This window comes from Agelaius tricolor, unplaced genomic scaffold, assembly GCF_023055355.1.
Source record: "Agelaius tricolor isolate 1412-34295 unplaced genomic scaffold, bAgeTri1.0.p SCAF_1, whole genome shotgun sequence".
In the NCBI taxonomy this organism is placed as follows: Eukaryota; Metazoa; Chordata; class Aves; order Passeriformes; family Icteridae; genus Agelaius; species Agelaius tricolor.
Genome location: NW_027269261.1, coordinates 6,861,316 through 6,887,971, shown reverse-complemented (window position 1 = coordinate 6,887,971; position 26,656 = coordinate 6,861,316). Strand labels below are relative to the sequence as shown.

Genomic DNA, 26,656 nt, shown 5'->3' with positions numbered 1-26,656 from the left:
GAGAAAACAATGATCAAAGCAATTCTTATCTCACTTGCTGCTCCTGTGTTTGTGCCCATGTGGAATGTGTTCTGGAGATTGTTTACCCAAGGTGATTGCTGGTTTGGATTCTGGTGAGGGTGTTTTGGATTCATTGACCCACGTGTGGGTGTCGGGACTCTCGGGCAGAGAGTCACAAGTTTTTTGAGTTAGTTAGTGATAGTTCTTGTTAGTGTGATACAGTGTAATATAGTCACATTATAATATAGTATAATAAAGTAATTAATTAGCTTTCTGATATCCTGGAGTCAGATGCCAGTCACTCCCAGATGTTGGAGTTACGCACATCATTCTTCCTGCTCAGGGGCACCTTGCAAACCTGACAGAGGAGTAGAAGGAATATCTTTTATGATTTAGTATTAATTTCTCATTATCCTACTCTGATTTGATTGGTAATAAATTGAGCTAATTTCCCCAGGTCAAGTCTGTTTTCTCTCTGATGGTGATTGCTGAGTGATCTCCCTGTCCTGACCCATGAGCCTTTCATTATATTCTTCATTGCCCTGTCCAGCTGAGGAGCTTTCAGTGTGTTCTGTGTGGTGATTGTGGTGTTTTACCTGACCAAAACCAGGGCACAGGCTGCTCCAGGGGAGGGTCTTGCTCCCACCCTGTGCTTGGCAGGCTGAGCAGTGATAACAGCCCATTCAGCTCCTGTTTGTTTGGTTGTCTCAGTTGCTGAGCAAGAGGTTTTGCCCTGAACAAAACTGGTTCCAGATCATCCCTTGATAGGCTTGGTTTCAAGTGTACCAGATGCTGCACATGCCTGGAAAATATGCTGAGAGCCACTCTACTGCTATAGAACCAAGTGGCATTTTCCAGGCCTGAAATAATCTGCATGAAGTGCAAAATGCAGGAGAAGGACTTTATAGAGGTACTTAAGGATATTATTTTTTCAAGGTGCTGAACAATGCCTGTTGAGCACTGCTGAGAAGTGTCCCAAAATGATTATTCTTGGAGGAAATACACCTCTTGCAGACAAGGGAAGTGAAGGGCATCAGGAGTGTCCTGTGCAAGTAGATTAGTGGCCCAGAGGAGGAGGCTGCTTTTGGAGCACTGCAGGTTCTTTGGAGGGTGATTTGTTCCTGGTAACAGGTGAACAGCAGCAGCTCAGCCCCACAGAGCTGCCTACTCATTTCCTCCCACTGCAGGGAGGAATAGGAAAGAGCAAAAACTTGGGAGCTGAGATAAAGACAGTTTCAGAGGGGAAGCAAAGAAAGCTCCATGTTCAAGCAAAGCAGCAAGAGGAGCTCATTCAGGACTCCCTGCTGGCAGGCAGATGTCCTCTACTCCTGGGAAGCAGCACCTCAGCATCTGGAGTAGTTACTTGGGAAGGCAAACACCTTAGCCCCAAACATCCACCCTTACATCCTTCTTTTTTTGCAAGCTCCACTGCTAAGCAGCAGCAAACACTGTGGTTATAGTTTGAAGATGTTTGAAGCCTTTGTTTAAACTTCAGATCTTTAAAGCTTAGCAGCTGTTTAACCATGCACTTGTTTTTGCCCAACTTTAGTTTATCTGAAACTGTTGTTGATTGGTGATTTGGGTTCATTTTTTTTTTTTGGAAATTGGATAGAGTGAGCAGGGAGGAAGTTGTAAGAGCACCTATTGAAAAAGCAGCTCTTTTTTTAGTGCAGTCTAAAATATTAGTACAGATGCTTAGCTGTGCACATTTATGAGAAGGAAGGTGCAAAACACATCATTTGTAGTCTGATCTTGCCCACACTGATGTAAACCCAAGCTGCTTTTAAACAAGCTGTAACTTCTTCAGCTTTACTCTGCAAGACAGGGTAGAATCTGGTTCCTAGATTTTCATTTACCTTTGAAGTGGTTTGTGTCTTAATGATGAAGAGATTAGAAACTTCAGATATGTTTTATTTTATGTCCAGGAAGTAAATCTGGTAATTTTTAATTTTAGACATTGAACATAGAGCCTGTAGAAGAAGATGTGATGTTTTTACTCTGAAACCAATTACTGCCAGTCAGTTCAGTCTAGCTCTGATAATGATCAAGCTGATTTATGGTGGGGAGCATTGTTTTGGAGGTGGTAAAAGTGGGATCAAGGCCAACAGAAATGTTCTGTGAGTGGTATTTAGTCTAGAAAACCACATCTTATTGATGAGATACATATTTATTGGCTTCCTATCTGACTCTTGGTACTGCCTGCTCCAAGTTACTGTCTTGTATGTGGGATCTGATTGGAAATAATTGTGTATGGCATTTTAGTAGGTGTTAGTGCTGTGTTTGAAAAACCTTTTTGCTTGTTTTCTCTGAAGCCTAGGGGTATTTTTCTCACTTTGTTTAGCTAATAAAATCTCTGGATTTCTGGTGCAAAACACTTGTTAATTGGTGATGCATGGTTTGCCACAATTGAAGGGTCTACACAAGATAATTACTAACATCAGACTTCCTTCAGTACTGTGACTCCATAGAAAAACTTGCAGAAAATATAGAAATTTCTTTTTAAAACCCCAAACAAAAACCATCCCACAAAACCCCCCACCAAACCAACCAAAAAACCCAAACCCCAACCACCTTGTAATGTCATTGATGCCTCTTGTGCTTCACCTTATGCAGGATTCTCTGGCCCCAGTGCATGCAGTCTGTAAGATTAAAAGTGGAGCTGTTTGTGAAGCAGACAAACTATACAAGCCTGAAATTGTACTGGGAGAGGGGGAGTTGTAATTGCCTGATGGGAGAGAGGAAAAGCTCCAGGATCAGGGTCACCTTGTTTGTGGCCAGGCTTTCTCACTTGAGTCTACAAAACTTGTGCATGTGGTTCTTCCTGCACACGTGCAAAATGCCATGTGCTGGACAGCTCTGCTTCCTTCATTGTGCTGACTTTGTTCCCTGGTTCTTTCACCTGGGAAGTTTTCCAGCAGTGCCTTAAGGAGGGCTTGGGGTGCTTGGAAAGCAGGTGCACCCTGCTGTAGTGTCAGCAGTGTGGGAGCAGAGCACAGCAGGATGCACCACTGCTGAGGAGATGTGGAGCAGCACCATCTGTTCTGATTGCTCATGCCATTTATTATCCAGAAAGATAAACATTTTGATTTTGGGAAGGCAGTGAGACCTTTGGTTGTATGGATTGCTGCACGATTCCATCTGTGCCTCATTTACTCTTTGGTGCCTTTGCTCTGGTTAGCAGAGGCAGATAATGCTGCTTTTGTAGTCCTAGCTGAACCTGTGGCTGTGAAACCACCCTGTAATTCACTGCTTGCCAGGGTGATAGTGCATGGGGAGTGCTGGTGCTTTGTCTCCTGGTTTTACTGCTCTGTGGGATTACTCCCCAGCCCAGCTCCTTGGACTGCAGGTTGCAACACTGCTGGTGTAAGGTGAGCCTTGGGGTAAAACATGTTTCTGTTCATCACAGTAAATGAGCTCATGGAAGGAAGAGGCAGCTAATGAGCACAATTAAACCTAAAGCTTGGACAGCAAGGTTGCACAACTTTACACTCTCTTGGCAGTGGCTTCATCCTAATGATGCTTTTCCTCCTGCTGTTGTGGCACAGTGGGCAGTGAGAGGGATTCTGTTCCTTCTTGAGAATTGTACTTTGAGAACCATGTTTGTGAGAGTTTTGGCTTCTTTTTCTTCCCTTTTTTTAAACTCCATGATTTGAGTCTACAGCAGGTCATCAGCCAGAGCACAAAGCTCTGAGTAACACTTGTGACATGCTTTATAAAAGCCACATGTCCCAGACTGGCCTAGCCTATGATTCCTGGCTGGCATGCTGGCCTGAAGAAGTACAGGAGGAGAAAACTCTTCAGTGTCCAGTGAAGATGGCTCCATTGCAAAGGCCAGGATGTTCTAATAGAGCTGTTGTGCATTTGAATGTGTGGCTTAAAGTTAATTACCAAAAATGCTTCTGTATGTGGCTTGGAAGGTTTTTTCATTCTGACTTGAGTCTTTTTCTTGTTATTTTAAAGGACTAGCTGTTGGTCTTGGCATTGGGGCGCTGGCAGAAGTGGCAAAGAAAAGCCTTAGACCTGAGGAACGCAGTGGTAAGCCATTTCCATGTCCTTCCATTTTCTTTTTATCTTCTTCTTTATTTTCTTTCTAGATACAGTTTACCTGCATTTGCAAAATTTGTATTCTTTTGAAGGCTGGGTAATGGGACAGAATAACAGGGGATATGGGTAGTTCTTTTATTTTCAATATTATTCTTCATCTCTTGGCTCTTCTCCCATCTCAGTACACCACAGCCCCACCACATGGACAGAGGTCAGAAGAATATTCCAGAGAATGTGTTTGTGCCAGCACAGTTTGTACAGCTTTACTTTCCCATAGCCATCCCTGAGGTTCAATACTATCCCTGTGCCCATTCTTGGATTGCCTTAACAATTCTCTTTAAACTGTTCAGTGAAACAATGCATTTCTATCAGTACAGAAACTTTACAAGAGCCTGTGTGTCTGAAAATTTTGTTAGTGGTTGCAGTCTGTTTGAAATTAAAGGATGTTCTGCCTAGGAGAAACTTGGAGGATGGCTGTTCTCTTGCAAGAGAGACAAAGCACTTTATGCTCCTGTTAAATGGGAATTCTCCATTTCCAATATCTGTCTGTGCTGCCTTCTAAAGGATTCTCATAACATGCAAAAGGCTCTGCTGTGCAAATTGACCTGATCCTCCTTCCTTTCCAGCTTATGTGAAATTGGAGGTAAAATGTTCCTAAGTTGTACCTGATCGTGTTGTGGTGGCTTTCTTCTAAGCATATGTGTTGGTAAAATATTGTGGGGGCTCTGTGGGTGAATGCTTTAGGGCATAGAAAATTCAGGTGTTTTTCTCTAGAAAACATGAGATTACTCTCAAGTTTGTGGTTCCATTCACTTGCTTGTTATCCAGAAAAAGCTTTGGTGGGATACTGCAGAATGTCAAGGTCTGTTGGAGTTGCTGCAGGCTGTTTGGTCTCCAGCTGGTCTCTCTGGTTTGGCTGGTGTGGTTGTGTGTTTAGGTTACTTCCAGTGACTGGAGGGAGCTGGTGAAAGGTTGAAATACTTGTAGCTAGAAGTAAAAATGAAGTCAAATTGTTCCTGGTTCAGAAGCATTACTTTCAGATAATGGCAACTGCTGGGTCCTTGTAATTCTACTCTAATTCAGTTTCTGTCTTCACCCTGGTCATCTTTAGGGGTGGAAGAAGGATGGAAATTGAACCTCTTTTTCAGGAGGTATTAGAGTGGCTGAAAAATGAAGAAATTTGGAGGGGGGAAAACACTGAAAAAACAAAGCAACTGAACAAAAAAATCCCAACCAAAATAAATTCCCAAACCATAAAACAACAGTTCAGGATATGAAACACATTCCCATTAGTGGGAGGCAGGAGTTGTGGACAATCCAGGACTCTGCTTGTATTTGGAATACCAAAATGTAAATATTAACAGCAAGGCAATACAGAGCAGCCCAGCAGAGAAAAACCATCCTTGGCAAAGAGTTCTTGTTTCTCTCTAAGACCTGAGGTGTTTGAGGATGGGAGGGTTTCTTTGCTTTGATTTAAAAACATGCACTCAGGCAAACACAGCTCATCCTGTAGAGAATCCTTCAAGGCCTTTTGCTTTCAGCACCTGGCATGTTTGACAGGTTGTTGATACCTGTTGGAAGCTGATGATTTGTGTTGCTTTTAACAGAGGTGGAATTGCACAACTGTTGGTATTTCTCTGCTTGCCAGAGTGTTTTCTAATTAGGCACACCCTAAATGAAAACATGAGCTTGCAGAGCTCTGAAGTTTGAGGGAATAACATGAGCTTTTTTCCTCTCTCTTCCAGCATGAGAAGGATTAGTTTTATTTTTTTTTTTTATTATTTAGAGAGCAGAAGACACTTTCTCCTTGCAATAAAGCAATTGCTAAAAAGTCTAAACTTTTTATCTTTTATCTTCTTGGTGAGGAAACTACTATTTTTCTCTGTCATAAGCCTTCTCTACAGTCTTGAATTTTGCTTTGGGAAGAGTGATTTTCTTGATTAAACCTTGATTAAAAAAGGTGGCCATGAGAACTGCCAACTTCAGTGCTAGGCAGGGAATAAGAAAATGACCTGGCTTTTATTTTTAGGTGTTTATTTGTCTTTCCTTGTTGCTTCCCATCTTGCTGTCAAGTCTGCTTAGATAAGATCTTGGAGCAGTGGTTGTGCTGTAGAGTAATATCAGTAGTGGAACTGAGAATGGGCCAAGAGCAGCAAGTGAGGTGAGGCAAAATGAAACATTTCCATCATTGTACTCCTCTGGAGCTTCTCAGGCAAAAGCCACAGGAGGGTTTCCAGGTAACTCAGCTACACCTCTAGCTGGTGTCCTTGCATGTGTTTTCCACAGTATTTTAGAATGCTGGGTAAGGCTCCATGAATGAGAGCTCTCTCCATGGGCTCTGCTCCTGCAGAAATGCACAGCAGAGGATAGGCAGGTACACAGTGGGAGTCCAAGATTCCATTTTCTTGCTGTTTTTCTGACAATACCAGCCTGAGCTCTTCTTGGGGGCAATCTCATGACATAAGTGCCTTTACATTTCTTTAAAATGCACTCCTTTCCTGATTTCAGCTCGAGGCATTTGTTGCCGAGTTTTGTGGCTGCTAGCACCATGAGTTTGTGCTGAGACCTGTCTCTTTGGAGAATGACATATTGTCCTGTTCCTGGGAAGCTGCTGGAGGATGTAATTTCTCTCCCTACTGCTGCAATATTAATAGGCACTCCAGACTTAAACAAGTGGGCTGTGTGTATGCCCAAAGGCATGCCTAAGAATTTCACACTCTCACTGGCATCCAGAAGTAATGAGGAAGAGTTTTCTCTTGGTTGCTCTCCTCTTGCCTAGATAGTACAAATTAAAGTGTCTTTACACTTTTAAAATGGAGTTAGAAACACTGGTCCTTTAGTCCCAACCCCTTTGCCAGATGCTCCTGAGCTACACATGATCCTGACAGCACAGCTTGTACTTCTTCTTTCCATTGCTGCTATCAGAGGGACTGCAAATTCCTACTCTCCTGCACATTCTCTAGCAATTCTGCTGGTGCTGATCTGTTTTTTCCAGCTCAGCTTCCCCATCTTTGTTTAGTAGCCACAGGACTCTTCTCTCCCTACTTTGGATTGTCTCTTTTTCCATAAACAAGTCACTTCTTAGGGACTTAGCCTAGAACAAATATGTCTGGTGCAAGAATTGGTGAATTTCTTCCTTTTCTGTCCAAGCCTGATGTCCTGGACATAAATTCATTCTGCTGCCAAATTCTTGTGAGTAGGTGCAGTTTTTTGGTTGGTTTTTTTTTTTTTTTTTTTTTTTTTTTAATGCTTAAGGCCCTAATGCTGCCATCTTTAAGGGGTTTGGCTCATCTTATCTTGTTAGAAAAAGGATGACTGACTTGATTTCCAGTTTGAATTTTCCTGGTAGGCTGAAAACCCCCTCTGTCACTGGTGACCTTGATGGCAGCCTCAGTATTTACAGTGTGTATGTAAATACACACTTGTATGTAAATACAGTAGAAGGCCCACATAGGGTGGGAATGGGAAAGCAGAATAAATTCCCAGGAATTAGAATGAGAGTGCCCAAATAAACAGCTGCTGTTACAAGTATAGAGACTGGGTTCAAGGACAACTTTGTCACTTATTAATGATCTGTCCTGGGCAGTTCTTCAGGCTCTGCACAAATGCCAGGCTGGACAGAGCCCTGACAGGCTGGCACCTGGCCTGGATTTGGACACAGGGGGATTTTCCTATGAAAGGCAGTCATGCCTTTGGGTTGTCAGTCTCAAGTGCTTAGGCCATGTTCTTAAATATTCCTTTGCCCCAAAGTTTCTGTGGCAGATGGTCCTAAAACAAAGTCTAGTCACTAGTTCTCCATTTGATGGTGGCAAAGGAGTGATGCAGCAGTGAGTTGCACACAGGTCTGGAAAGGTTCATGCTGATTCTGAATTTGGAAAGGAAGAAAAAATAAAAGTGGGTCAAGCAGCAGGGAGGGTGTCTGCCTGCTGCCTGTTCTGTGGAAGAACTCAAAGCCCAGGCACCTTCTGAGGTGTCCGTGTTGCCACAGCTTGTATGTGACTCCTATTTGCATTTTTTCCTTTCCCTAGTGAAACAGGTGAAACCAGCTTTGTGATCTGAAGATGGGGAAGAAATAATGTGAGGCACCAAAAGGTGCCAGCCATCTTTTGGGTAAAATGTTAACTCACTGAAAATTGGTATATTTTTCCATGAACTTGAGCTGGGTTTAATTCCCCACCCCCTTTCCACCCAGCCTCGGAAGGCTGTGTCTGTTTTCTCTCTGCTTGCCATTGACATAGCAGTGCTTTTCACTCTTGCTTCCAGGTCACATTCTTGTTCATGCACACTTGTACCAAAGCACCCAAGCAAGAGCTGCCCCTGTGCTGTTGGGCTGCCTGGTGCTCAGGTATTGCCCCTGGAGGCTTGGCTTCAGTGAGGAGCCTGCCAGCAGAAGAGGATTTGGGACTGCCTGTGTTTGGCCCTTTCTCTGATAAGAGTTAAAATTGTCAGGGTTCACTGGCTTCTGGATGTGGCTTTAATCATTAACTAACCCCTTTATTCTGCTGCTGACTCAAAGGAGGATGTTTTTGTGTGCAGTGCTGTGAAGGGAGATATGGTTTTCATACTTTCCCTAGGTCCTGTGTGTCATCTCATACAGGGATCTGCCTCTTCATTGCTAAGGATATAATTTTCCTGATAGGACACTTGAGAGACAGCTTTTCAAGTGTGTAAAGCCAGATCCTTCTGCCCTGGGTAGCTCTACCTGTTCAGTCTTTAAGTCTCCTTACATCCATTATCCAGAGCAAAATGTGTTCCAAGGATTGCAATGTGCTGGAAGTGGTGAATTCTGGACCTGTCCTGCTTTTCCATATGTTGCTCTCAAGAGCAGGATAGCTGTCCTGTGTACTTCTGGTGGTTTTATTCCTCTTTTTCCTGTACATCCTTGACTTAGGACAAGGATTTGTAGAGAGAATGTCCCACATGCACTCCCATCTTGCTGCTATCTCATGAAACAGATGAAAGAGAGAGAGGGGATGAAGGGCAGTAGAGCAGCCTGGAGCTGGCATATCTGTGCTCTGCCAGTGGAGAGTTCTGTGGAACCACTTCTGCAGGGAAGGTCTGTAAGCAGTCCAGCTGCTTGCAGGGCCTGAAGGGTGTCTGTCAGATCAGTAACATGCTTGGCACCTCAAGAAAATGGTACCAAGTTGTGGGAGCTGCCAGAGTTTAGACAGCAGCTGCTTCAGTCTGTGTCTGTTATTTCTCCTGTCCCCTGGCCAGTCTAAGTCCCTCTGTGTACCTTCCTGAGAGATCCAGGAGAGGATCTCTGGCTGCTTTGGTCAGCACAGGACACACCACTCATTTCCATCTGCTGCCTGAGATCTCCAGGGCTGTTTTCATCTGCTGTGCCTTTTTGGGTCTGCTCATTGTTTATGGGGGGCTTCAGCTGTTCTGTCTTCTGTTCCTCTAAAATATTCTAAAAACAATGTAGCTGCAAGATCAGCATGTGAGCTGTGAGCTCTGCAGCCTGGCTGCAAGGCTGCCCTTCCTCCTGCTTGGCTGCTGTCAGCAGGAGAGGTGGGTGCTGTCTGCCTGCCCCCTCTGTCCCTGCTCCACTGGGCATTGCCCTGCATGGGAGCTCTGGGCTGCTTCTCCCAAAGGGACCACAAACTAGAATCAGGATCTCCTTCCCTTCTCCCTTAATAAAAATAAAATAAAATTAAAGTGAAGTGCTTCTTACGCCACACAATGCCCCTGTTGCATACTTGGAACTGTGGCACTGGTGTGTGCATGGCTGTGTGACCTCTCTGAGCCTGTCAGACATGAGCTTTACACATGCTTGGGGACAGGAAAGTGTGTGTTTGAGTGTGTCTATTTTGGCCTTGTTCTGTCTAAGCTTCCACATTAAGAGGCTGGAAGAGAGAAGCCTGTTGGTCTGTGTTCTTCCAAGGCTTTTGAGGATTCCTCCTTGCTGTGGCTCACTCCCACTGCCCTTCTGAGGCTGTGGCTGTGCTGCAGCCCGTGGTGTGGGATTCAAGACACCTTTGCACAGTGTTTTAGGCTGTGCTGGCTGGCACAGTGAGTTCAAGCACCAGCATTACCCAGGATCCCAGACAGTTTGCAGAGCAGCACATTCTGGGAGGCTGTGACTTGCTGCTCCTGGCTCTCAAGCCAACAGTGTCAAAGTTGTCCCAAGGCACATGTACAATTCAGTCCCGGTTTGATTTCCCTAGGGAAGGGCAAATCTCCTGTTGAATGTGGGCTTGCCAAGATAAGGGTGTTGTTCATTCATACCCTCTCTCCTTTGCCTCAGGGAAGAAAGCAGTGATGGATTCCAGCCCCTTCCTGTCAGAGGCCAACGCAGAAAGGATCGTGAGGACCTTGTGCAAGGTCCGGGGAGCAGCACTGAAGCTGGGACAGATGCTGAGCATTCAAGGTAAGTGTCCTTAGCACAGGTCCTTAGTGCTGCCAGCTGTGACACAGGGTCAGCTGTGTGCAATCAGGCAGTGTCAAGTGACTGTGGAGACTCTGAACAAATGGCTTTCTCCTGTGAGAGCAGTGATGGAAATTTTGATTTCCATCTAATCCCAGTATGAAATAAGTAGGTGGGTGCACTTAGACACCACCACTCTCTCAGTGTCCTTATTGTGTGTAACTGAAATTGGTTGACAATAGGGTGACACTGTGAATTTTAGTGTCTGTTACAAGCAATTGTTAAGAAGCAGAGCTGTATTACACTCTAATTGCAGGTGTCCTGCTAGAAAGGAGGAGGGTGACAACAAAAATGTGATCCTGTTCTTTGTTCACCAAAAGTGGTCAAGGTTATATCCACAATATTCTCCCATTATAGCAACCTGATTGTGGTTTACATGCTCTGTGGGCACTGAAGCTTTACTGGAAAGGCCAGTACAGCTGATAATCTTATCAGGTATAAAACACTTGTTTCCATCCTGAGAAGACTTCAAACTGCTGCTTAACCCCTCGAGCTCTGAGGCCAGTGACCACAGGTGAAGGCATGAGTGACATCAGTGTCCCTAAAATGTTAGGGAGTTGGCAGGTGTGCTCAGTTCAAACCTTATCTGAATCTTTCCAATTTGCCTTGCTGCCCAGCCTGATAGGGAAGGAAAGAACCAGCCAAAAATAGCTGTGAGACTTGTCTGGAAATAGCTTTCAATGTGTTTCTGAAATGGAGTAAGTGTCTGAGTGTTTGAAGTACTCATTTTGCTTGGCTTGCGCTTCTACTTTAATTTTTGTAGGTATTAGCTGATGAGACTGGATCTAGTAGAGTATTAAATACTCTAATAGAGTAGGATTTTAGAGTTTACAGTTTTTGTTGGGCTTACCAACAAAACAAGATCAGTTCACTGTCCCAGAGAGCCCTGACTGGCATTTCATTTGCTAATCAATTGGTTTAGGTGCTTGCCAGGCTGATGGCACCTGGCAGAGCCCAGTGGGAGGCATCAGCTGCTGTGTCAAAGGCTGCCACCCACATGCTGTTTCCTCAGCCTCCAGAAACTGATGGCTCACAGTGCAGTTCCAGGAGGAGCTCCTGTGCTCCTTGCTTTCCAGTGCCTCTGGTATGTGGGCAGGGTATGTGCCTGGAAATCAGCTCTGCACTTAAACTCATCTACTATAGGTGGGATTAATTTCAGATTTTTGGGACACCACTGAGCTGTGCCTGCTGTGTGCCCAAGTGTGGTCACAGCTGCCCTAGGCCTGGATGTGAGTGCAGAGGAGGGAGCTATGAAAGGCTGTCTCTGAGGAGCAGAAATGCTCTGGATTTTTGTAACTTGCCTGCTGTCTCCTAACATTACACTGCTCTGGCAGGAGTGTCAGATACTTGGTGATTGACTTCACTCTGGTGTCAGGAACAGCCTTCAGCAACATCAGTGGTTGTACCCAGCCTCATTTGGACTCTTGCTATAACTGTGTGGATTCTGCTGTGCCTGGCAAGAGCACAGGCCCATGGTGACCTTGCTGGGGGACAGCTGTGGTGAGATAAATCAGACAGTGCAGAGTGTCTGTTTCTTGGGGTGGCTGTTTGTACAGGAGGGTTTCACACAGGTCCTGCCACTTCACAGGCTTCTCTGGGGCCTGGTGAGTTTGAATTCACTGCTTCTGTCAGCAGGTCTGGCTGTTAATTGGGGGCAGGGGCTCCCTGTAGCTGAGCACAAGTCACAAAGCAGTCTCCTTAAAACCTCTGACGTCTGTTGGGGGGAGTCAGTGGATTTGTGGGGACCCACATTCCTAAAGGTCCTGCACAGAAAAGATGCCAAAGGCCCCCAGTCATCCTGTGTTCTGTGAGATGGTGGAAAGGCAGCTGCATTTGCCAGCTGAGAGTGCCCTACCTTGGCTCCTGCTTCGTGTTTTGTTCCAGTAAGGCCTCAGCAGTTGACCACAAAGACGTAAAACCTTATTCATCAGCATGTTGTAAGCCTGGCAGAGCTGCTTCCACGGCAGGGCTGATTTTTGACATTGCTGCTGAGTTTCTGTACAGTCAGCCTGGACTTGCAGGTTCCTTGGCTATTTGACATTGTGCTCATGAACAAAGGCTGGGGGTGGTCAAGCACCCCAGCTAAGGATGGATGCTCTCCCTTTGAGAGTTTTATGGATGTCAGCAGTGAGCAGACTAAAGGAGGTTGATCCTGAATGCCTGTGGCAGATGCTGATGCTTTGACACAAACAGCTTTGGGGAGTCGCTCTGAGTGAGATCCCTTCTCCTTTTGCCCAGTCACCCTTGACAGTGCAGGTGACACACTGCAGCATGGTGGTTAATACCTTCACAGAGCCCTGAGAATATTTTGGAGCATGTTCAGAGGCTGGGCAGTGATACAGCATCAGTGACAGAGCAGGTGTTTCTTTCAGTGCACACGCAAATGCAATGTCTCACCTTCCTGCGGGTTTGCAGCGTCACACAGGAGCTCCACTCACTGTTCCTGCAAAGCCTGATCCTCTTCAAAACTTCCCTTGGCTCCACAGTGGGGTTTTGTTAGTACTTTTAAATGCTGCTATGGCTTCAGTGGGAATTTGTAAATAATGCTGAGTGTTAATGTCACATCTCTGCATTATTTATCTTTTTTGTCCATTCCTTTTCATCCATCTTCCCAGGACAGTCCTCTTAAGGTCACTGTTTGTTTCTTGTTTCCTGGGATAGATATAAGGTGGTTCGTGCATGTGTATTTAGAGAGGAACAATACATTTCTGTTGAATGTCACAATTGCATGTGCAGGTTCAGTTCTCAGGAATCAAGGCTTGTAGCCTGGATTTTTCCAATATTGGGAGAGCAGCAGATAAATCTGATTCCTCTATAATCATTTATGAAATTAAAAGTTTGCCAGCAGTGGTGGTTTTCTCTGAGTTGTTGTAGAAGCCTTTGCTCAAGCAGAGGACTAATCTTTCAAGATGCCCCAGCCCCTCCTCTTATGAGTGTAAATACTTGCTTGCTAAATACTTCTGACTTAAAAGTTTGGGGTCAGCTGTGTTCTCTGCTTCCCATTTGTAGTTGCTCTGTGTTTGGGCAGTTGTTTACAGTGGCAGATGCTGAATCCTGGTTTCTCCAAGAGTTCAGCACTTGTCTAAGTGGTGTTTTACTATAGCACAGTATTTTAGAGGAGCTGCTGCCCCTTAAAATGAACTGGATTAAACCACACTGGGAACCTTGGAGCATTGGGATGGCTCTCCAGGGTTCCTTCTGTGACCTCTCCTAGACCTGGATGCTGCCAGCCAGGAGATGATGGGCTGGTGTGTGACAGAGGCAGAGCGCTCTGCTCTTGGCTCTGTCACCTGTCACCACACCAAAAGAATTAAAGAATTACTTCTAAAACCTTCACTGGGGTGTGCCTGGGGCAGGACAGCCTGACTTGTCTGAATGCAGGAGCACATTTCTTGGTGTGTGGAAGGATGCAATGCCTGCTCTGAGTGCTGTGTGCTTTCCCTTGGCAGATGATGCCTTCATCAACCCCCACCTGCAGAGGATCTTTGAGCGCGTGCGTCAGAGTGCCGACTTCATGCCCATAAAGCAGATGATGGTGAGGAATATTCCTGAGTGCCTGTCAGGGAAAGAGACAATGGACAGAAAAAATGTCACCTGTGACATGCCCTAGTAAGGGAGGTGGATGGGGATTTTATAGAATGTTTCAATAAGGTTACATATTTTCAGCTGGGGGTAAAGTGTGATTCCTTCTCTCAATTATGTGTTGTCTTTTCTCTCAAAAAATTGGAAGTTTGGGTCTAGACAGAGGGGAAAAAATGTGGGAGTTTTTCATGTCCTGAGATTAATGTTGATATGGAGCAGGATGCTGCCACAAATATGGTTATAGGGTGTTGGTGAGTGTAGCCTCCTCTTGTGTTTCCTCTTCTCTTTCTTGTGGGTCTTAAGGTGGTGTCTAGATATGTCTACATCCCATTTTAGAAACAGACTTACAAGCCTCAGTCTGATGGAAAATAACCAGCAGCTTTGTCCTTACCATTTTGGTTAACTTGCCATCAAGAAAACCCAGAATGAAGTGAACTAAGTTTGTTTTCCCCAGTGTTTATGTTCTCTGTAAATTAACGTGTAAAGGGTGATGCCAAAGGAACTGCCAGCACTACTTATCTTCTGAAAGACACTAAGCAGAGCTAGAACTTAAATATGGGAGTCTGGCAGGGTAACAAAAAAGATGTTAAAGTAGGCTGTGATGTTTAATTGTCAATATTGCCTTAAAGAGAGTCATGCCTGGATTGCTTCTCTTCAGCTTGGCAGCATGATGAAAGAGGAGAAATAGCTAACTCATTTTCTTTGCTCATTTTCTGGATGATAGCAGGTGGCACCTAAAAGGGGATGTTTGTATGCCAAGGCAGCAGTGTTTGTGTTCAAGATTTCTGTCCCTTAGGGCAGAGCCCCACAGAGATCTGATCAGCACCTGTTGAGTGCTGGGGCAGCATTGCTGGCTGCACCACTCCCTGCCTTGGTGTGCAATGACAAGGCACAGAGGATCATCTAGAAAGCAGGTTATAGGCACTCAGAACTCAGTCACCTTAGAGGAACGTGATTTGCAAGACTGAAAGTCTTAAATCTTTGCTTCCCATACCCTGATCCTTTCTATTTATTTGTAGAAAACTCTGAACAACGATCTGGGCCCCAACTGGAGGGATAAACTGGAGTCCTTTGAAGAACGCCCCTTTGCTGCTGCTTCAATTGGTCAGGTTCATCTGGCACGCTTGAAAAACGGGAAAGAAGTTGCCATGAAAATCCAGGTGGGCTTTCCAGAGCAGCCATGTCCTGTTTGTGCTCAGAGAAGGGCAGGGGAGCTATGTGTGTACTGCTAGAGAAATAAGAAACGTTTTAATGGAAGTGAAGAAGTCTTATGTAGTGCAAGCTGAGTGGAAAAGACAGGAAAGGTTTTTGCAGCTTGAGCCACTCTGTGTCCAGATGAGCAGGAGACATCCCATAGATTTTCCACTGCAGTATGGGGTAATGGTGCTGAGGGACTGCTTGTACTTTCAGGGCTCTATGGGAGGGTCCCACCTGCTCCCCAGGCCAGTCCCCTTTCAGGGATGTGCACATGCCCCAGGCCCCTTTCTGGGTGTCAGCAACCTCAGGTGGCTGTTTCCAACAAAATGACATTCTAGAGCTAAAGCTCCTGGTACAGCATGCTTTATAATCCCAAGGAGTGAGGTTCCTGCTGACTGAGCAGTATCCCAGGCAAAGCTGGTCAACTCATTGGTGGGTTTTTGTAGTATGGGGAGACTTTAGAAATATTATCAATGGGTGTGGGTGTCTTCTGAAGCCATTTGTGTCCCACTTACTCTCTGAAGTCAGGCCAAGGTAACAGCAGCAGAAACTCAACCCTCTGGCATCAGCACACATTCTCCTCAGCAGTGCAGGCTCCTTCCCCTTGACAGACAGGGTGAGAACAGGATGAGGTGCCTTTGCCAGGACTGGGCTGGGGCCTCACCACCTGCCCTATTGCTGGGAATGACACTCTGGGGCTTCCAGGGCAGTGTGCTTTCAGCTGTGGGAGGGAAAGGACTGACTGCCATGGCTGTTGTGAGATTTGTGTGTCTGAGAACCCGTCATGTGTTGGAAGAATTCCCATCAGAGGATCTGAACAGGCCATTCTGATTGCAGGGAGCTGCATCTGAGCCTTTCTGTCTGTCCCCTGGTTTAGATGCTGGGCTTTGAGTAGGCTTTTAGAGGAGGGATGAGTGGCTCAGGAATACCCTGGCCTGCTGTGATGTGGGGACAGTGGGTGCTGAGCCAGGTGTTTTATCCTGCCCTGGCCTCATCTAACCTCAACACTGCTCTCTCCCATTCTGTCCCACAGTACCCTGGAGTTGCCCAGAGCATCAACAGTGATGTCAACAACCTGATGGCTGTCCTGAGCATGAGCAATATTCTCCCTGAAGGTAAAAAGGCAGAGACCCTGTGTTCCCAGGTTGAGTTCTGCCAACCCCTTTCAAGCAGCACATTTCATGTGTCCCTCCAAAGACTGGGGAAAGGAACTTAAGGGTACTAAGTGTGCCCAGGAGCAGATTTCCTACAGAAAGCAGGAGAGGCAGAGGGTGCAGGGCCAGCTTGGGGAGCCATGCTCTGTTCCCCTGTTGTGCTGCAGAGCTGTGCTGCCTTTGCTGGGGCAGGTGCCTGCTCCAGTGCCCACTTGGTGGGGTGGGAAGTGCAGCTGTGTGTTTGCTGGCCACGTGTGTGCACACACCTGCCAGAGTAACTGCACTTGTCTCTGTGTGCTCTCTATAGAGACAGTTCCATAGGGATGCTTGGCAAAATATAAAGTGCCTGGGAATACTCACTTTTGGTGGCTTTCTAGGCTTGGAGTGTGGGCAGTGTTCAGGTGAGGTAGTGTTGCTTTGTCCTGTTACTTTCTGGTACATTTGGCAGAACTCATTCTTCTCCATGTTCCCTTGTAGCTTTCCATGCCTGCATTCTGTGCTCTCCCCAGATGTTCTCTATTCTTTCAGAGCTGTGGAGAGCTGTCTGACTTAGAACTTGCTCAGTGTCCCAGCACATGGATAAGTCCCTTTTCCCACAGAGAATGCAGGACTTACCACTCCTTTTTCCAAATACATGCCTGCAGCAGCTGCAAATATTAGTGGGACTGTACAAAAGCTGCTCTAAAATCAGGCTGGGTGCTGAGAAAATCTGGGACTGTTCTCTCTGGTGGCTGGGCAGGGCCCTGCAGAAGTTGCTGCAGCCCCAGCTGTGTCTGGCCCAAGAAGTAGATTGGTTTTCCAAATTCAAGACTAAGAAGACTGGGCTTGGCATCTCAGGCCCTGGCTACGTGCTGCTGCTGCAGTACACTGCATTAGTCATGCTGCCTGTTTCTGCCTGCTGCCACTTGGAGGCAGCTATGGAGCTGTTTTTGCTGCTTTTGCCCAGTGTTTGGGTGCTTGTCTTTGGTGTGTGTTCCTGCACAGCCATGCCAGTAGCAGGAATGGACAGTTTGGGCTGTGGGGTGGGAGCTGGGAGAGGACAGAGCTCTGCTGTGGATGTACCTGGGCTGTGATTACTGCACAATCTGCATCTGGTTGGAACTACACCATGGCGCTCTGGGGCCTCTGTGCTCCTCAGCTGCAGCTCTGGGAAGCTTAGCCTGAGGAGATCCTTTTTTCTAAGCCTGCTCTCTCCTGTGCTGTTTGACTTTCAGGTTTGTTCCCAGAGCACCTGATTGAGGTTGTGAGCAGAGAGCTGGCCCTGGAGTGTGACTACCTGAGAGAAGCTGCCTGTGCAAGGAAATTCCAGTATGTTCCCACCATTGCCTTGAGCCCCTTCTCTGTGTGTGTGTGGGAGAGGCAGGAGGAGGTTGCTTAACTTGAGGGGTGGTGGTGGGGAGCTGACTGCTGTGCCCTGCCATGTGGCACAGGGGAAGGGTGCATGCTTGTGGCCTGAGCTGTCCCCCAGAATCACCACCTTGTCTCAGCTGGGCATGGCTTCAGTCAGCTGAGATGTGATCTCCTCCTCTGGTGCAAGTCTGTCTGTTGTGCCACATGGGAAGGTGCTGCAGTAACTCCTGAGGGTTGCAGTGCTCTTACCTCAGCCTGTTGTTAACCTCTCCCATCCTTCAGCCTAGGAGGTTTTCACTTCAGCTCTCTTAAAGCAGTTACCACCAGCAGTGCTGCCTGCTCCCTTGGCTTGCCAAAGCACCCAGATTATTTTTACATGGTGCTGGATGCTTTTCCTGTCCTGCTGCAGAAGTGCCCCTGTGGCACTGCTCCCCTTGGCAGAGCAACTCTTCCCTGTGTGCAGTCTGGCCCTAAAACCAAGTGGGGTCAGCAAAAGAGCCCAGTGCCCCTTGATGCACTGGCCTGGAGCCTTCTTAGTATCACTGCTCTGGCAGGAGATGGGACCTCAGGAGCTGGCAGCAGCTCTGAGTCACTGGCAGGGTTTCTGCTGACTTAATCCCTACTGTAATTGCTGAGGAAAACATTTCCTGGCAGCCCCAGGCAGGGTGTGGGGAGAGGCTGGTCAAGGGCTGTGTGAGGTGATGCTGATGGGTCTGTCTGCTCTCAGGGCTCCTAAACCTTTTCCTTTCCTTTCTCCACCCCTAGGGAGCTGCTGAAAGACCACCCCTTCTTTTATGTACCAAGAGTAATAGATGAGCTGTGCAGCAAGCACGTGCTGACCACAGAGCTGGTGTCTGGCTTTCCCTTGGATCAAGCTGAAGGACTGAGCCAGGAGATCCGAAATGAGGTGAATTTGGGATGTTGGGTTTCTGCCCTTGCTCAGAGCCCCGTGCCAGACTTGGGGGCATGCCTTGTGGCACTCAGCAAACCCTGAGCAGGACTGTCTGGAGCCTCTAGGAAGACTTGTTTAGGGAAGGTGGCAGTGACACTGGAGTCTCTCCAGGCTTATTTGGGCCTTGCAGGCACCAGCATTCAGCAGGGAGGGGCTGGAGGGGCTGAATGGCAAGGGCAGCTGAAGGGGAGGTAGCCTCACTGTGTGATGCCATTTCTGATGACCTTAATTTTGGGGGGACTGTCAGTAAGGGCAAAGGGGTCTTATGCAGCTGCTCTTCTGGGCAGGATTGCAGAATCATCCCAGTACAAGCAGCTTGGGTGTCATTCCTGCAGGACAGACCAGTGCTACACAGGGCTGCTGGAAAAGTACCTGTCAGTAAACAAAAGCAGGGATGTGGGGATAGGTGGGTGTTGGTGCTGAATATAGCCAGGGATTGGAGTGCTGTGGTGGGACAAGCAGCTGTTCTAGCAGCAGAAATAACTGTCCTGGTATTTGGATGTGTGTGTGTGTCTCTTGGTGTGAGCTGTCAGCTGTTAGGCCACTGGGGAAGAGGGCAGAGTCTGTTCCCCTGGTTAAACAGATCTCAGTGTCACATTAGATTTGAAGCTGTGCCAGAGCTGGCTGGCTATTCTTAGGGACTGTCCCCAGCAATGAGCTGCTCCATCACCAGGACTCATTTAACAAGTCTCTGAGCTGGGGTGTTGCTGCAGGAACAGCCCTTCTTTCCTGTAAGCCACTGGCCTGGCTGACCCTCTGCCTTCTGACCCTAATGGCAGTGTCCTGTAGCAGGGCTGGGCTTGCACTTGGTGCTCCCTTCCTTCCACCTTGGACATGGTGTTTCACTCAGCTTTGCAGCAGCTGGAGAGGGGCAGAGTGAGGCTGGCAGTTCTGCTGAACAGGCTCCAGCTTAGCCATTCTCATAGAAAAGCTCTGCTGGAGTGTGTAATGCAGCAGGGGGGTTCTCAGGGACTGCTGCTCCGTGCCTGTTGGTCCCAAGGTGTGGCTCTGTGCTCCTCCCTCAAGCTGGCTCAGTGCTGAGCCCACAGGAATGCATGCTGGGTCAGGTATCATACAAGATTCCCATCCTTGCAGGCACCCAGTGTGTAGTCAATGCTGGAAAGTGAAAAGGCAGGACCAGAATGCAGCTGGATGAGCACTGGAGCATCTGTGCCATCTGCTAAGGACATCCCATGGCAGGGGTGGGCTGGGAGTTGCTGGTGCTGTGGTGAGAGGTGTTCCTTCAGCTCTGCTTAGAGCAGATGGTTCCTGCTGGTGTGGCAATGTGTGCCCTGTTTGCTGATGCCTGCTCTAAGTTAGAGGTGTGAGTAGGGCTCGCTGCCCTCCTGACTTGTTTCTTGTTTCTCCTTGTTTCTCCTTGTTGTACAAGATCTGCCACAACATCCTGGTGCTGTGCCTGCGGGAGCTGTTTGAGTTCCGGTACATGCAGACCGACCCCAACTGGTCCAACTTCTTCTATGACCCACAGCTGCACAAGGTAAGGCTGAGCAGCCACTCTCCTGCCTACACAAACATCAGTTTTCACCAGCTTTTGATTTTTCTTCACTCCCACTCCCTGCTTAATGAGTCCTGACTGGGATTCTCTCAGTTTCCTGTCCTTGAGGCATGGGCAGATAGCACAGGGGAACCTCCCTTTGCCATGTGCCCTCTCTAGGGCTCAGTAGGAAAGCAGGGCTGCTGTAACCCTGGCCCTTGAGCAGTCACAGCCATTTCCTTAACCTCAGGATCTGTTCTGAAGGTGGGAAGCTGCAGCAGGCAGTGCTCTAGCAGGACACACCTGAGCCCAGGACTCTCCAGTTAAATGCTCTTGTGCTGTGCTGAAGATAAGGGTAGCAATTCCTGCTCATTGGTTTGGCTGCTTGTCTGTGCTCTGTAGGGCAGATGGAATTGCTTTTTATTCCTGAGGTCTGTGCTGCAAAGTGCTGGGAAAAGGCTCAGTGCTGCTCTGTCCCTGCACATGGAGCCTGAGTGGAGCTGCCAGCAGAGCAGGTGTGGCAGTGTGAGCACTGGGCAGTGGCCTCAGCCCTGCTGGGCTGCAGACTGGGAATAAAGGAGTCAGGAGCAGTTGGGATGCAGAGGAGAGCTGGGAAAGCCAGCTGAGCTTCCTGAAGAACTGAGGAGGATTCTTAAGATCAGGTTCTACCAGAGTGGTGGAGTTAATACAAACAGCTTTGTCCACTTCCAGGTGGCCCTGCTGGACTTTGGAGCAACGCGAGGGTTTGATGAGAAGTTCACAGATGTCTACATAGAGGTGAGGACTTACACTGTGCCCTAGAGAGCTGCACTCGATTTTGCAAATACTCTTATCTCTTAGCTGTTATCACTTTGTACTGGAATACACTTTGGGTGTGGAGGGAAGCAGGGCTGGAGGCAAGAGTGGTCTCTGTGCCTGTTTCATCCCTTGCCATGGCTGTCTGCAGATGTGCTGCAAGCTGCTGCCTCTCTGAGGTGGGATGTTCACAAAAGTGCACTGCAGTGATGCTTGCTGGGGGCCTTGGGCATCAGGGTGTATCAGAGCACTCACAGTTCTGTGATTTTTATATGAGGATATGCAGGAATTGCTTGTTCCCCACCTCTTCCTGAGATTTTCAGATTTTCCACAGATAGATGAATGGATGTGAAGTCAAACATGCTTCCTTTGTGATCACCATGTTCTGCACTGGTAACTGAGCTGCCAGGCCCAGCAGCTCCCACCTAAAGCTGCTCACAGTCAGCTCTGCTGTTTCTTTGGGGAGGGGCTGACTATTTGTGAAGCTTTTTTTGCTGTCCCTTACATTCTCTGGGCCATGTGCAGCCCTGTTGGGAAGAGGTGGATCTTTTAGCCAGTAGCTCTTAACCTGCCCAGCATGCAGGGCCCTGAGGAGAGGGCAGAGGCAAGGGAGTGAGCAGGTGGGTGGTGTTGATGTGTGCTCCTGTGGCCTGGGCAGCAGTCCTGTTGTTCAGTCTTCTCTTGGCTCTCCTGAAAGTATTTCTCCTTCTCAGGTAATCAAGGCAGCTGCTGACATGGACAGAGAGAGAGTACTGAAGAAGTCCATTGAAATGAAATTCCTCACTGGCTATGAAATCAAGGTATGGAGCAGAAAGGTCTGATTTTGGTGTTAGCCACAGATAAGGTGATTGCAGGTCTGTGAACTTCCCCAGACTTCTTGATGTGGTAAAAGTGTCAGTCCAAAAGCCCTTTTGATAAGCATGAGGAGGGCAAAAAAGGTTTTGGCTTTTGTTCTCACTTCCTCTTGGGAGCAGGAAAATAATGAGGATACAGCTAGCCCCAAAACCACTGTCCTTCCTTCTCTCCCCGTGCAAGACCCTGCAGCTGATGACAATTCTGAAGTTTCATGACTGGGAAGTCATAAAATATAGCAAAGTATCCAGTCACTTTGATTTTGTAATTTCAAAAGGATTTAGTTATTTTTTCTGAAAGATGTTAAAGGAAAATCGATTTTCTCACATACTCCTTCCCACTGTGCACTTGTGCAAATGTGTTAGAACCAGCATGTTGTATGACTGGGAAGATGGTTTTCTGGAAGGTTTAGTTGCTCAAAACTGTATGAACTAAATGTTCCTCAGTCTTGCTGGGGGCTGGAGGTTCCCTTTGTCGTGGACAGGGCTGTTTCTCCTGAGCTGCTGCTGTTAGCACTGGCATTTCTTTTCCTCTTTCTTTGGTGGTTGTCACGGCTAGTGGTGTTATCCCTCTAGTTAAGTGTTACTTATCTCTCTTTCCTTTTGGGCAGGAAATGGAAGATGCCCACTTAAATGCTGTCCTCATCCTGGGAGAGGCTTTTGCATCTAAGGAGCCTTTTGATTTTGGCAACCAAAGCACCACTGAGAAGATCCATGGTTTAATCCCAATCATGCTGAAGCACCGGCTCATCCCCCCGCCGGAGGAGACCTACTCCCTTCATCGGAAGATGGGCGGCTCTTTCCTCATCTGCACCAAACTGAAGGCCAAAATTCCCTGCAAAAACATGTTCCAAGAGGCATACACCAAGTACTGGAGCAGTAGGGGCAAGAAGCCAGAGGAGTAGTAAGAAGGAACTTGTCTTGTTCTGGGGGCCTGGTTCAGCTGAGCCTTGCAGAGAGCGTTCCAAGCCTCCCCTGCATTGCTCCCCAGCCCTCCATCCTCTTGACATGCAGCAGCCCCATGCCCTGGAAGCCAAGGGTGCATTCCACGAGGACAAAGCTGCTCTTTCCTGCTGTGTGTGTCCTGCCTGGACTGCCAGCACAGCCCACAGCTTGCAGGAAACTCTTTGAGTGCTTCTGTGCTGCTTCAAGGCACCAGCTGACTACCTTGAATGCATTTGTAACATTGTGATGGTGGCTGCATATTGAGAGGGTTTTATAACGAGTAGGGGAAGGAGGATGAGAGCAGAATTTAATATTGAAACCGATTTGTAATTGTCCACAAATTTTTTTAAAACCTTCCCTCGTTAAAGCTGAGGTGGAATTCAAGTAGTTTTCATACTGTGAATTTAGAGAATGAAATACCAAGGTGTTCACTACCACAGACACATCCAGCACCTCCCCCACGTTTTTGTAAGTCAAGTGGTGGCAGTCTGAGAGCCCTCCTGGATTCTACTGCCATTGAGTTAATGCAAGGGGCGTGTGTGTACGTTGAAGTTTGACGCTTTCTGCCTCTTTCTGGCTTGCAAGCTAAACATAGGAAATATTTTAAAAGTCCGAGAATTGAATGCCAGTCTCTTTTAAACACACACACACACACATACACACTCTCACAACCCATCTCAGTTCTGGGAGTCAAACATGTAATCAGCAGAGCTAGATCTGAGCACAACTAGTGGGATTCTGCACTGTCTGGTAGGTATCAGCTTTCCTGAGGGCGAGTTAGATAAGCTGCAACTCTGACCCCCACTGCTTGCTGGACTCCTGACTAAAACCTCCTCTGTGTGTTTCCCTGTGAGGCAGAACTTGCAGCAAGGCAAACAAATGTCCTGCCTCTGGAGAGCAGCTGCAGATCCAGCTGAAATGTCACACAGTTCAAACCAGACGCACAGTTTTAAACTCCTGGAGTCAAGCTAGGAAATTGACTTTTGTAGGTTTTTGTACAAAGCCTGAACCTGTACGACTTCCTGATGTCAATAAACAAGTGCTTGTGCCGTGGGCCTGCTGCTTGTGGCTGTGTCATCTTCTGGTGTGGGAATGGACACTCAGGCGAGCAGTGTCCTGGTCTGGGGATAAACAGCAGCTCAGCAGAAGCTGAGGCCTGTTCATGCCATGAAAATCCCTGGTAATTTACTTGTTTTTTAATTATCCTTTGTTTTAATCACTCTGGTAGCAGCCTCCTGAACACAAGTCTCTCTGCCTTTCCTCCACTTGTGAAGGAGAGGCTGGTGGAGCTGAGGCTTCCCTGGTGCCTTACCAGGTGTCCTTGTCTGGCAAGTGCCAGGTGTTTATTTACCAGCAGGCTCAGCTGGTCCTACTCAGCTAACAGAGCCCAGGAATGCCCAGGTGGCCTGATCTTACACTCCAGCATGTGTGAAATCCTGACAGCTGACACTTCAGAGGGGGAGAACAGGTAAGTGAATAAATGGTCTGTCTCAGGAGTGACCTCTGAGAAACAGGAAAACAGGTTATGTATTATCTTTATTGCAAAGCCATAAACATGTAAGCCACTTCATTTAAGACTTTATTGAAGAAGATGCAGTGCAGTTCAGTTCAAAATCCCAGTCAGATTATTCTTAACCTTTTGAGAAGAGTTAACTCTGCTGTTCAATGAAGTAATAATAGTTTTGCATCAAGCAGTTTATCAGTGTACAAAGTTACAGTAACTTCCCTTGTTTTGAGTTCTGATAGACATTGTTTAGTTTTTCTCCTTTGGCTCTAGACCTTGCAGCTGTAAAAACAGCAGAGTTGTTTGAGCTGTTAAATGCTTATGTTAAAGATTAAAAAGTAAAGTATAAAAAGCTGACAAGGGAATTATATTAGGTGAGCTTCAGAGCAGGTTTTCTGAAACTGAAGATTCAAGGCCAGCATGTTCAGAGGCCTTGCAAAGGTGGCAGAGTAAGCTGGAGCACTGCAGTTCACTTTTCCACTTGCTCATGTCAGCCCAGATCTTGTGTATACCATGCTGGAGCAAGAGTGTTCAACTCCTGGCAAACATTCCCCTTCCCAAGAGGGTTTAGGAATGACATCCAGCTGAACAGTGCAGTTTGTTTTGCATTTGCCAGAGGGTAGCAACTTGCAGAAGCTGAGATGTTGCTTTATTAGGAGAGCTAATTAGAGCCCTCAGTCACTAATTCTCCTGACCTTTTGTGTATGCTCTGAAAGCATTAATAATGGCTGTAGCTTGGTCCAGAGAGATTTGTGACAGGAGGAATTGCATGTCAGAGGAACAGCCCTGTAGAAAACGTGAGCTAGAAACTCTGGCTTCAAGTCAGAGAAGTTGTGACATTGTGCAGTGAGCAGGAACATTTGATCCATGCCAGGCACTGCATTTGCTTGACCTGTGCTTGCAGGGTTGAGGATGTGACTGTTTCTGTGCTGCAGGAAGCTTCTAGGGTCTAGAAAAATCTCTAGTGAAAACACTTCTTTGAACAGGGCAGGCTGCAGATTAAAGCTGCCTCTGGAATGACAGTGATTTTCCATTCTAAAGGAACAAGATTCAGGCTACCTCTGGTAGCAGTGATTTTCCTACTTTCTTTCTATAGTCAACCTGGCTGCTGCATCAAAACAGAAACTGCATGCTGAGGAGCTGAACAGGAGGTGAACACGCAGATCAGTTTCTGCTTTTCTAATGCCCAAATCCCTGACTACAAGGCCCATTTCCCAAGACCTTCACAGCTGTGATGTGCAACTGGACCCCTGGGAAATCAGAAATAAAGCACTGATTGAAAAGTCAGAGCACAGGAACGAGGCTATGTCCCAGAGCTACAGCAGCTGCCTCAGTGGGATGAGCCATGGGCTTCAATCCACGTGAACATTTTGACTGAAAGAGAGGGACAGGAGTCAGGCAGCGTTGGAAGAAGTGGGAATCATGGTGCCTGGTCCTGAGAGGATTTGGAAATGGAAGAATGCCCAGGCTGGCACTGCTAACAGCCCAGTCCTGTATTCCTGCTGCAGGAGGGGAGTCACTGAAGCCAGGATTTACCCCAGAATCACTGAGGTTGGAAAAGACCTCCAAGATCATCAAAACCAACCCTGAGCCCAGCATTGCCTTGTTCACCATTAAACCAGGTCCTTAAGTGCCACATCCCCACATCCTTTGAACACTTGCAGGCATGGTGACTGCACCACTTCCCTGCACAGCCTGTTCCCATATTTCACATGCCTCCCTCTGAAGAAATTTTTCCTAATACCTAATCTAAACTTCCCCAGGCCCGCTGAGGCCATTTCCAACATTACACCAAGAGGGGAATGAATGAAGAGGAAGATGTACCAACACACTGTGGTACAGGAAAAATTCCAGGCTGACTTGGGAGGGATGGGATGACAGGAAAGGGTCAGGGCACATGCAAAACTTCACATATTCTGAGATGTACTTAAAAGGGCATCAAGGCCAATGTGATGCTGGTAGCTCAGAACTAACAAACAATGCAGGCTCTAACACTAGACTGCTGAAATATTTGATGTGTAACTACAAAGGAAGGAGGAACACCAAAACCACTGACTATGACTCCATAACTATCTCTTTCTTAGGTCATCACAGCACAGCTGACCCAAGAAAAAGGTCAGGAAAACTGCAGTTCAATATAGAAAAGTATCCAGTCACTTTAATTTTGTATTTTCAAAAAGATCTGGTTGCTTTTTCTGAAAGCTGCTAAAGGGAAATAGATTTTCTCACATACTCCTTCCCACTGTGCACTTGTGCAAATGTGTTAGAACCAGCATGTTTTATCTTCAAAAGCACCATTTCCATTTCCTCCTTAAAGCTTAATGGGGGGAGGTGGGAAAAAAGACAGAACATCTACA

At 47.0% G+C, this 26,656-nt stretch overlaps 1 protein-coding gene across 1 annotated transcript in view; it reads left to right on the top strand.

Moving 5' to 3' along the window:
- The window catches only part of COQ8A (coenzyme Q8A), a 43,745-nt gene extending 19,896 nt beyond the window's left edge, over positions 1–23,849 (top strand). Inside the window, exons 5-15 of the mRNA XM_071421631.1 lie at positions 3,961–4,035; positions 10,295–10,417; positions 13,924–14,009; positions 15,076–15,216; positions 16,287–16,368; positions 17,622–17,715; positions 18,523–18,664; positions 20,100–20,207; positions 20,916–20,981; positions 21,713–21,799; positions 22,462–23,849. Of these exons, the coding sequence (XP_071277732.1) occupies positions 3,961–4,035; positions 10,295–10,417; positions 13,924–14,009; positions 15,076–15,216; positions 16,287–16,368; positions 17,622–17,715; positions 18,523–18,664; positions 20,100–20,207; positions 20,916–20,981; positions 21,713–21,799; positions 22,462–22,755 (1,298 nt within the window). The 3' untranslated portion in view covers positions 22,756–23,849. The remainder of the gene's footprint in view (positions 1–3,960; positions 4,036–10,294; positions 10,418–13,923; positions 14,010–15,075; positions 15,217–16,286; positions 16,369–17,621; positions 17,716–18,522; positions 18,665–20,099; positions 20,208–20,915; positions 20,982–21,712; positions 21,800–22,461) is intronic.
- The last annotated feature ends 2,807 nt before the right edge of the window (positions 23,850–26,656 follow it).